The sequence below is a fragment of the Natator depressus genome, chromosome 5, assembly GCF_965152275.1.
Source record: "Natator depressus isolate rNatDep1 chromosome 5, rNatDep2.hap1, whole genome shotgun sequence".
Lineage (NCBI taxonomy): Eukaryota > Metazoa > Chordata > Testudines > Cheloniidae > Natator > Natator depressus.
Window position 1 is genome coordinate 89,708,642 of NC_134238.1, and position 12,294 is coordinate 89,720,935.

General features: G+C 40.6%; 1 protein-coding gene across 4 annotated transcripts in view; it reads right to left on the minus strand.

The window, feature by feature from the left end:
* NTRK2 (neurotrophic receptor tyrosine kinase 2) overlaps nt 1–12,294 on the minus strand; it is a 265,538-nt gene that overhangs the window by 221,866 nt on the left and 31,378 nt on the right. For all 4 annotated transcript variants that reach the window (XM_074953176.1, XM_074953175.1, XM_074953177.1 and 1 more), the window contains exon 5: nt 9,522–9,679. In XM_074953176.1, the coding sequence (XP_074809277.1) occupies nt 9,522–9,679 (158 nt within the window). The remainder of the gene's footprint in view (nt 1–9,521; nt 9,680–12,294) is intronic.

The window sequence follows — 12,294 nt, forward strand, 5'->3', positions numbered from 1 at the left end:
TGCTCTTTCTATTTATTTTTTTTTTTGGGGGGGGGGGGTCTCTGCTGCTGCCAGGTTCCAAATGAGGTGTGTGGTTGACTGGTCAGTTCGTAACTCTGGTGTTCGTAACACTGAGGTTCTACTGTTCAGTGGTCATGCAGCCCATCTCTCTACAGTGCATAGCTAGCAGTAGTTCAACAAAGCCAAGAACAAATACTTTGGTTGAAATTTTCAAAGATGCATTTTGGGATTCTGCTACTCAACTCCCCGTGAAATTAATGGAACTCATGTAGCTAAATCCCTCAGTCAGCCTCAAAAATCATATTAATAGTACTTAGCACTCATGTATGCACACACACAGACATGTCTGTGTGTGTAGTGTTTTTAAGGTGAAATCCTGGCCCCACTGAAGTCAATGGTAAAACTTATATTGACTTCAATGGAACCAGGATCTCCCCCTATAAGTGCATATCACATGGTTTGAACAAACTACTAATATTCCAACCTGAACCCACGCTCTGTGGCTGACCTCTGTATCAGTAATAGTTCAGCCATGTTCAGCCCATCACTGAGACAGAGGTCAGCCACAAAGTCTGAGTTCAGATTCAGAGCTACATTTTTCTTGCTATTGAGGTATGAAACCTGAGGAGCTAGCCTGAGGAGTTATGCCGTATCACTGGACAGATTTTCAATTTGACTTATGATATTACTCATGATAATATGGACATTTGTAGCACCACCAAGGATGTAATGATGTTTATGATAGCAGAAGAGATGTGAACCTGAGCCTGAATTGTCACTCTTGTACGGACCTGACTCTATAATTTCACTTATTTTTGTTTTTATTTCTTCTATTATGATAAAGTCACCCCCCAACCTACTTGAGCACAGAAATACAAAAAACAAAAAAAACCCATACATAAAAGTTTCACCTTATTAATATCAACCCACATTCTGTGATCCTTTATGGCAGGGGTCTCAAACACACGGCCCAAGGAGTTATTTGAGGCAGCCTGCCAAGCTCCCCGTGCCCCCCTGGAGTTATTTCCTGTGGCCGCCAAGCTCCCCTCATCCGCTGTCCCCCCCACACCCCGACAGCGTGCCGCGTCTCTATTCCTCTGCCTACCTCCAGGTGCTTTTCGCCGCCAGACAGCTGTTTGGCGGCACTTAGAGCTTTCCAGGAGGGAGGCGGGAGGAGCGGGGAGCTGCGCATTCAGGGGAGGAGGCAGAGAAGAGGCAGGGTAGGGGCGGGGATGGAATGGGGCGGGGCCAGGGGCTTTTATACCTTTATATGAAAAAGGTGTCAGTGATGCACCCCTTGGGCCAATGTACTAGTCCTCATGTGGCCCTGGGGGTGATTTGAGTTTGAGATCCCTGCTTTATAGAGCAGAACTCCATTGCCACTGAAGTCAACTGGAGATTTGTTCATTTAAAGTCTGCAGCCCTTAGTTTGAAATCACAGCTGGATGATGATAGGCAGAAGAACACAAAAACTGTTCTTTTAACTGTTGGTTTCCCCAATGTACCAAGTTTCCTACCAAGTTCAATATATATGTTCAAACCTCTCTCTCTGAGCTTGGAGCAATGTTTCTTCATAACTACCCTTCTAGCCAGGGCAGGAGCAGAGATGATGGGCTCTGATAAGACCTTGAAGGACCATCCCCCAGCATACCAAAACGATGTTTTGCTGGAGAGGGAACTGACATTCAATGCATTTATCACAAGCCAATTTATATCTGACCTTCATTAAGGTCTTTTTAGTCCTTAGCTGGAATCTCCTGAACCACCTTCTCAATACAGCTCTCAGTTGCAGACTGATGAGCTTAATATGGGGAACAATAATTATATTTAAACTTGTATGACATATTTTTAATACCCCCTGCTTTACAGATATTCTCTAGAGTTCAGTGGGTACAACGGGCCCAAACCCAGCCTTGCTCACAACACACAAGTTTCCAAAGCAATCTGCGGCTGCTCCCTGCATTCTTCATGCTGGGAGGAGATTCCCCCCACATGTGAGTATAAGGTTTGCTCTTAAGTGCAACACCAGCAACAAATACTTTAACTTGCTATTCATTTTATCCAGCCAATCACGTTTTCTGGAGGATGGATGTGGCGCTGGTCAAGAAATAAGAGAATATGGCTCCTCAAATTACAATGTACCTTTCCTGGCTGAGGATTAGAAAATATAAAGAAAAATATTTCATTCAAAACAAAAATTGAACATTTTTATAGGACAAATTCAGTTAAAATTTGACCAGCTTCCAGAATACAAGCTACAAATCCTGAAAAGATATTTTACTTACATACATACGCACGCACACACATTTTAGGCTTGCATGGGCTTAAAAACAAGGCAAAAGGTGCTTTTTTTTCTCTCCTGAATTGGGGCATAAATCTGTGAATTGCTGATAATATGATGCACCTGTTGTGTTGCATTTAGCAACCAGCTGCAGCCAAGAAACTGTGAGCTAAATTCAGACATGGGGTAAGTGGGTACATTTCCAATGAAATAAACAGAAATACCATGTGGGAGTCAGCTCTGCTATGCCTCTATAGCATTGAAAACAGGATACTCCTATAAGATTACATACCAAGCATTAGTTACACAAAATAGAAAGCATTATTTCCATTCTCCCTCCCTTTGTAGCTGCAAAGTCCCACCTTTAAAGATCCAAAAGATAGAAATATCTCAAAGAGCCTTTCACAGAGCTTCTTCCAAGGAGACAGTTACATCCATTTCACATGAGAGCTTCAGAGAAAAGTCAGACAGACCAGAGCACTCAGTCCTGCTATCAGCAGCACTTCACATCTCCAAAGCAATCAAATGAATTCAATACAGCTGAGCTGTGCAAAGCAGACACAAGCCTTCACAGGTGAATCGAGAGCTCTGCTAACAATTTTAATGGAAGCTAATGAGGGTTGGATTGATGGAGTGCAAATCTCTGGTAAAGGACTTCTTGTACAGCAGTTATTATTTAAAAACACATTTAGTATGGAGCAGTAAATGTTCATTCTGCTCTACCTGCAACATTTCCTATAATTAGGAATACTGAAAATGCAGAAGTAAAGTCAAACACTTCAGGATGACAAACATGGAGGTTTTGAACTTTTTAGGTCTCAGGAAGAAGACCAGGCAAGATGTTTGCAATAATAAAGAATAGTCTCACATGCTTGATATCAAGTGTGCATGGTTCTGAAGGCAAAGTCCTGACCCAGCCTCCATTTTGTAAGGAATTAAGAGAGTCATTTCTTTAGCCTGTTGGAAAGGAGTAGCATCAGTCTTTATTTAGTTACATTAAAAGGATGAAATAATAATAATAGTAATACCTAGCTCTTACAAAGCACTTTTCATCAGTACATCTCGAGGTGGATAAGTATCATGATCACCATTGTACAGGTGGGGAAACTGAGACACAAGGTTGAAGTGACTTGCCCAAGGTCACCCAGCAGTCCTGTTGCTGAATGAGGAGTAGAACCCTGGTCTCTGAAGTCCCAATCCACTGCTCTACCCAGCAGAACACACTAACTTCCCTGTTTTCCCTAAATATTCCTATTTCTTTGTTCTATGGCTATTATAAAATACTTCCATTTCAAACTAACTTAGAGAGAAAGTCACAACTATAAAATGGAATGTTGTTTTTACATTATGAGGGGCAGATTTTTGATAGTGCGTGTACAGATATGTACGATTAATTTTGCTCACACACAACCCCTGATTTAAACAGATATATAGATCTGTGCATGAGAATAATCTAGATTTGTACATATGCATCAGAGTTAGTATGTGCACAAGTTAGGTACCTACACTTTTGAAAGTCTGGTTCCTACTCCCTCCCTCCCTCCTGACAAGAAGCTTCATAGATAAATTATGGCAGTCAATTCATTTATTTTCATTTTAAAAGCTCTTAATAATGAAAAATGTTTTAATTAAGTTCAATTGCATAAGAAAACAGTAACTCAACTTCTGAGTTACAGTGTAAACCCTGTTGCTGTCAAAACTCTCGTACAAACCACTATTCATGCAGATCTTGATCATAGATAAGAACTAAAACTCAGTACCAAGAGAATAAAAATAGTTTGCCAGCATACATCATGCATAATAGCTATTACTTGGAGCCAAAGTAAATAATACAGAATAGAGGGCGAATGAATATTCTGACAGGTAACACAGAGAGAATGTTTATGACTTTTTTAAAAGCCAACTAGTTTTGCTTGTTATGTTCTACTTTTATCAGCCTTATCTGTGAAGTTTGACTGATAAATAGAAAAGATTTCAACACCCATTGGATTATGCCTTTTCTTGCTGTTTTGAACTATGCTGTGTTGTGACAGCCTATGAGCCAATGCTTATTTTATTGATTCACTAATATTATTACATTTTTTCTATTATTTAAACAAATAATCATGCCAATCTTTCAGTCTGGCTTCATTTTCTCTCTAACATCTAAAATCCATAATGTCTCCCACTCTGTTCCTAACAAAACTTCTAACTTGGTATTTCTCATATTTATTTACCTCCAGAACCAAAATTCAACACAATGGCCATTTCCACAGTCTGGAGAAAAGCCTGCATGAGTCTAATTTATTTAGAACTATCTTAACACTCGCCTATACAAATTACGGGAAAAGGGCTTCCTGAACACAGCAAGAAATGAGCAAACTGGCTTTTAGATCGTAATTGCAAACAAGGAGCAGCACCTTCTGAAATTCTGTCAATTACATAATGCAAGTTAACAAGAGCAAAGCCAAATCTCTGCTGGAAGATTTACAATACTACAAGAGAAAAGAGTCAGCCCCTTCTCCATATGAAAACAAAAATCCTGTTATTGAGACAAATTCTGGGCCCGATCCTGCAGTTCTTAGTTAGATAAGCTTCCCTCAACTCACAGGTTGTATCCATACACAAATTGTGATGTCTACTATCACAGTTCAGGGCAATGGCACCTGTATTCCCCTTCTATGATTCCTCAAAGGCACCCACTCTAGGCTCCCAGATCCTCAGCTGTCACCTCACTTGGGTAGAGGTCTGCATCTCTTCCACTCCTGACGGGTTTTTCTAGGCTGCACAGGATCCTCCTTACACTGCGATATCCCAGCAAGCCAGCTTGCCTAAACAGGCCAGCATCTGTGCTTTGCTTTCTCTTCAAAGGCTGTAAACCAGTGGCTCTCAAACTTTTTTACTGGCGATCCCTTTCATATCGCAAGCCTCTGAGTGCGACCCCCACTAATAAATTAAACACACTGTTTAATTTATTTAACACCATTACAAATGCTAGAGGCAAGCAGGGTTTGGGGTGGAGGTTGACAGCTCGCGACCCCCCATGTAATGACCTCGCAATCCGCTGAGGGGTCCCAACCCCCAGTTTGAGAACCCCTGCTGTAAACAGATAAATTGCCAGCAGTTATGCCACACAGCTCTTTATAAGCAAGCATATTTATTCCTAAGGTGAAAGCATTACAGAGGAAACATACTGAAACAATAAAAGAACTTATATTCATGTTAAAAGCTTACCAAAGATCATCCCAGCTCCAACCTTGGGCTCTGGCAGGTGTCAGTCCTTCCAACCCCTCCCAGAAAGCATTGGGGACCTCCTTGGACAGAAGGTCCTATCCATTTGCTGGATCAAAAAGATGGCTTTGAGCCAGTTTAAAAGCAGGATATTTATCCAAGGGTCCTTTCTTTGTCTGTTGGTCTCTGGAGAATCTACTCTGAACTAGTATAAGTGAACCTCGCCAGGAGGTTGTACCTCTCTCGGGGGTTACAACCTGGCTGATTTTCCTTGATCACCACCCACTCTTTTCAATTCCTGTAGGACTTGGGGTAGCCCTCCCCCATGCAGAAGAACACAATCATAGATAAACCATTCATTTAAAATAATGTTCCTAAAGATACTGCATGGGGTTGCAATGTTTGTCCCATATACCCCACAAAGTAGTTACATACAATCCAGGTCTACAATATTACATAAACTCAATACCATAAGTCTTTCAAGGTCATTGCAGGAAATTGCCATATCTGGCACATCTACAACAAATAAATTAGGCTTTTGCTCTCTGAAAATCTGGCCAAGAAACTCTGGCTAGGATACACAACCAGTGACAAGGAAAAAATAACTTGCAGCGAAGTGGCATGATATAGTAAATATGCAACACTGGAAGGATAATCAAAATAAATAGATGGATCAAACACCACACTATGTGCCATATAAGATCTTTGATTAGGTAGATTGGTCATACAAGACGGAATGATGTTGAGAATCTATGAACAGTGGCAGAAACAGAGGCATTAAATGTGAGGGAAAGAAAATTATTTCTTTACTACCTATTCAATGCAGACACTGTTAACAGGTGACTCACTGGACAGTTTTAAATTTGTTCATTTCGACACTGACTACAGAAAAATATCCCAAATTTGATCTTTTGATCAGAGGTCAGAAAAAGTACTTTATTGTCAGTAGTTCTTATTGGCTTTCACCATAAAAGTGGATTATGGAAGTTCAACTGTAAAGCTAAAATTGAATTGCAACTAGCCTTTAACCAGTCCATTAATGAACATTTCAACGACATAAATAAGTACAGTGCCACAGAACCTCACAAATTCTCACTTCACTGATCTGCAAACCAGAGAATTCTAACCAAGAAACCATTTATTAGCAGCACACAGTAGCAAGGTGCCCTATTACCAAGACTTTTACAACTTATACTACAAAATGCTTACTACTATACTATGCAGTATTACCATCAATAATTAATTACACCTGCCAGAATAAATTAACAAAGTACTTTGTCAGACAGTGTCCTTAATTTTTATCTAAAATCAAAGTTGTTTGCTTAGTTGCTGATTCAGAAAATTAAACAATCTGCAGTAATTAATGTAGTAGTAGTCATTAGGACAAATTAGCAAGGTTTTACTCTGTTAGGTGACAATATAGCTTACAAAGGCCTGAGCACCCACAAAACCTATCAAAGTCAAAAGAAAGGGTAGGGGTAGTTAATTCATAGGAAGAGGAAGAAAACTGTAAAGAATGGACATTTATTACTCAATCCAAACCAAAGGTTTCTTTCTTCCTATAGTTAGATAACAATTAGCCTCTGTTAACTTGTATTTTGTTAGAAAATTAAACAGACTAACTTCTTTGGAAAAATATCTGCAGGGGAAAAGATTAAAGATATGGTTTCTCATTTTCAAAGCGGAAGCCACAGCTACAGTCTATGGAACTGTGGGTTTTCTGAAAATTAAGTCCACACAAACCTAAGCAATGTAAAATAAGTATCAGAGAGATACTGTTAAAAATAGTAGCTCAATATATGATTTCTTAAAAGAGTTTCAGAATGTAGGTCGTGCTCACATGGATGTTGTGATTTGTCTCCTTTAAGTGTCTGCTACGTTCCTGGGAGATGGCAGACTTAGCATTGATATCATGCTCTGGATTTGTTTGTGTAGTGTCACCCAAGGGTGTAAACTGTAATGCCATATTATGGTACAAATGTTCACTTAGGGCTGAGCTAAGAGTTAAAGAGAAAAACAAGTCTACCCATAATCAAGTATGTTTAAGTTCCATGCACAAACATGAACATCAGACCAGGCACATGAACAATTTGTGGTCCTGTGTTGCTGTTCACACAACCACCCCTTCTCCTCCTCCAAAACACAGGCCTCTCAAGTACAGCCTCCACACACAGGGTCTCCAACCCCCTTTCCTCCTTCTCCTGCTCTAGTGTAGACCATTTGCAGTGGCCTTTGAAAGGACCACCAGATTGGCCAATGACTCCCCCGATCTTGCAAAGCTCTCTTATGTGGCAGGAGGCACACCTCCCACACACAAGGCACCACAGGCTGAGAAACACACCCAAACTTGCTGCAGTCACTCAATGACTCAGTAAAAGTCCCATGATCCTTAGTGCTGGGAACTCAGAAAACTGCTGAGTTAAGGGAATCTCTAGGTACCAGTGGGGTTCTAGCTAAGGATTATGGGGTCCCTATGCTGGCTCTGACCAGCTGCAGCAGAACAGGGACTGTTTTTGGCTTCCAGTGTTTTGTGCCAACACCCCTGCCTTGTGCCTACTGCCTCCAGTCCTCCCAAAGACCTGGAAGATGCAGCAGCTCTCCCTCAGGCCCCTCAAAGCAGAGCAGCCAAGTTCAGCAGCAGCTGAAGGGAAATTTGCTCAGTGCTGGACTGAGATTACAGAGTACTTCAAAGAGATTTGTATTTTGCATCCCATGCTGCTTTTCCCCTGCACTCTTGCCCATCTCTTCCCTTCTTCGTCCACTGACACTGCTGGCAACATGGGAGAGCTACTAAATACCTGCATGCTCTTTGCTCTCCAATCACCAGCGCTCTCTGCTCTGCTTGACACACATTGCCATGACAGGAGCATGTACTCAACAGCATCTATATGAAACAGAGCATTCATCTGATTTCCACCCCATTTTCCTCCCTGGTTATGGGTTTCAGCCCCAGTTGGGAGTGCTGAAAAGAAGAGCAGTCTGGTGTTGTGAAGCACTCAGAAAGGTTAGAGCTGCAGAGGGCAGATACAACAGAAGAAAGAAAGAGTTTATTTCTACCTTTTTCCCGTCCCCCCTCCAATTCACTCTTCTTTGCCTCTTTCCCCACCCAAATCTATCCACTGTGTGTTGCCCTACTCTCCTTCCTTCTTTTCCTCCAAGCTTGCTTCATTGTGCTCTCTCTCTGCCCATCAAGAAAAACAAAATGAAACTTACTATCTGTTAGTGAGTTGCAATTTGAGTCAGAAACAACTGTGCTCAGGAGAGGAATCAAGCCCAGCTGCTCCCCCTGCCACTAGATCTGAAGCTAAGGAATACTTTTTCCAACTAGTAAGAAGTGAAACTACCTGACAATTGTTCCAGGACCCTGTGGAAGGAAGCAACTGAAGCAAGGAGATGAGAATTATCATACAATTTCTCCTCAAACCGGTGGAAATTGGTATTTTGCCAAATGCTGCAAACTGAAACCTGCAGAGTCTGCTTCATGTAACCCATACAAAGTGGACTCTGCAGGGTTTCCCTCACTCTGTTTGCACACAGTTACTTCGATCTGCATGGAAAAATACAGAATTATTTGCTTGTGTGTTTTCTTTTTAAACAGGCACAATTTATAGCCTGAGTTTTGAAAATGCAATGCTAATAACATTCATTTTTAAAGGAAAATAAAGATTCTATTAATCTAGGGATTCTATGAAAACTACAAATTACATTTTTAAGGTAGGTAACATTTTGGGTCTGTTCATCTTGAAAGCATCCTTTTCAATTTAATGAATATATATATACCATTTCTATATTTAGATATTTTGTTCTGATGCATTTCTGAGCAACAGTTTATTTTAAAAGATTAAAAAAAAACATTCTAACTAAAGCTCACAATATTAATCTACAAGGTGTAAAGAGTCAGAGGGACCTTCTCCTGAGACTTCATACAGCGGCAAATATACCATCTTGAAGCCAAGAGCTGAAAGAGTGTTTGCTTTTCCTGCCTGGCAGTAACTTAACTTCATAACTGTTTTACTTTAAATTATATTACCGCAGTTGGGGATCTGCATGTCCGAAAGGGGTATCCTCTTGTTGTTGTCATTTATGCAGTAAAAATCCTGAGTCTCTGTGTTAGAAAACTTGGTCTCCTGAAATATCTTGATCCACATAACATCACAGGAACACTTGAATGGATTGTCCACTAGAATCCTACAGCAAAAATGAAATCATTTAAAAAAAAAAATCAGTTGACATCATCTGTCTAGAAACATTGCAGTGTGTTTTTTTGTTTTGTTGAGGTTTGTTTTTAAATGTCACTCCAAATGCAGCCTAGAAGCAAAATACTTTGCTTAATAAAATTATGGAGCCAGATCCTCAATAGTATAAATGGGTACATCTCCACTGAAGTCAACAGAGCTATAATCCATTTACTCCAACTGAAGATCTGGTCCATGGTGCTTATCACCGATCTGAGATACCACACACAGGGCCAGATTCTGATCTCAGTTTCACCCGTGAAAATCTGGAGTGACTCTATTCACTTCAATGAAATCATTTTGGATTTTTACCAGTTACATGGAGATCAGAATCTGTTCCATAGTGGATTTTGGTCTACTGATTTATAAAGAACACTCCTGAAAAGACTTCATCACTGTACGTGGTGGACTCTTTGTGGACCCATTCAGTCCCATATTATGATTAAAGTTTAACAACTCTAGTTGTAAACAAGAATTTCACACACCTTTAAGAAGAAATCATCCGTATGACTCTGGAAGATGACACAGTGAAAGGCTTTAACTAATATCAACCAGAACCTAATTAAAAAAAGGGCTGTAATTCAGTGTATAAACACCACACAGCTATACAGCACACTACATGGAATTTCAATCAGAGTTTAGCCAGCCTATCTGATTCTAATTTCAATACTCATGAAAACCTTAGCCCAGTGTAATGTGATAAGCCTGCATGAAGTATAATGGAGACAATCCAGATGCCTGACGCAGAAATGGTCCAGGATTTCACCTTTTCTCCCAAAAGCTCAGGTGAGTTCCAACTGATATGTTTGTCAGGGTTTCTTTGTGACCCCTAAAGACATTTCATTATAAAAAGAGTAATGAAACTCCACAAATGACCATGATGCACATAAGCTATATTCTTGTTGCCCACAAAATCTGTTGCCTTAAGCATTAAAAGCTGCATTCTCATTATTAGGCAGCAATTTAAAATGTCAAATTTGTAGAAAATCAAGACAAACCCATGAGTCAGTTTCCCAGAAAAGTAACATGTTTCCCCAAGTTTCACACATAAGGTACATCTACACTGCAGCTGGGAGTGTGCTTCCCGGCTCAGGTAGATAGATATGCATTAGCTCTATTTGAGCTAGCATGCTAAAAATAGCCATGTAGCCAGAGGTAACAGGGGTGTCAACTCAGGGTGCATATCTAGGGTTCTGAGTGGGTTTGTACTCAGATGGCTAGCCCAAGCTGCCACCCATGCTAAAACCATCAACACAGCTATTTTTAGCACATTAGCTCAAGCAGAGCTAGCGTGAGTCTGTCTACCTGAGCTGCAACACCTTCTGTGGATAATTTATATTAGCACAAGTCATCCAGTTGATTTCAATGGCACTACTTGTGTGAATAAGAATTTATTTTTAAAAATCTCTGCTTTGGTTAATAATAACCAAGCAACTGTTTTCTTCCATTGTTTTAAATGTGATTTGACTTCCCATGGGAGTCAAACCATGGTGACATTCTGCAGAAAGGGGAGGAATAGAAGCATGATTGTCCCTTCCATGCGCTTACTGGCTCAGTGAGTAGCAATTAAACATTTTCATCTCATTTGCTGTAATTCTGCAGTCGCAGCTACAATTTTGTTTTAAAAGCAGAATCCTTTCAAAGTGGCTTCTTGTTTCCCTTCTCCCCAGAGTTTGGAGAACATCTTCCAGCTCACCCTGGCCTGAAATTTCATTCACTTACACTTTGATTCAAGTGCCTTCTATCAAGAGTACACCCACAAGTCAGATTTAAAGCAAACTTCTCACAAGCTATTTATGGGCAACATTCTATCCTTCAGATCCCGCCTCCAATACTCAGTTTTCCCTCCATTCTCTGGATTCTCACCGATGTCAATCATCTCCTTTACTTGTCAATCTATTTGCCACCCTATTGTCTGATCAACTGAACAACAGTTTTACTGTCCTATTGATACCATGTCTTCCCACTGCTTTTCCAACAGGCACACCCTACCTCTTCCCTAGCTCACTGTCTCTTCCACTTTCCTGCTTTTTCTCTCTCACCTTCATCCATTCTGTCCTCCCCACTTTACCACTACCAACTCTATATCCTCCTCTCTCCCCACCATCCCTGTTCCCACATGCCTTCTCACCTCTACAAATACCTGTCTTACCTCTACATCCTGTCTCTCTACCTTCTTATATGGCCCCGCAGCACTGTAGTATCTAACCACCGCAAACATTAATCATTTATCCTTGCAATGTGCTATGCGGTAGGGAAGTAGTATTATTCCATTTTTCCTAACTCTGGCTCACTCTTAACATCCATTTCCTCTGTCCCTGCTCCCAAACTGTTGAATGCCGATGGCATAAATCCCATGATTACATTACAAATGTATTCTCTCCTACTCCACTTCTGCCAGACGCTTTGCCAATAAGCACTACATTTCTACCAGCATGGAATTGAATTCCCAAAACCCTTCATTGAACTGAATTCCCACAACCCCTCTTGCTTATTTAGAATCTTCAGTTCCCTCCTAGAGTCCAATCTTGAGCCCTCTTCTTCCTTTGCACAGGATCACACTAACAT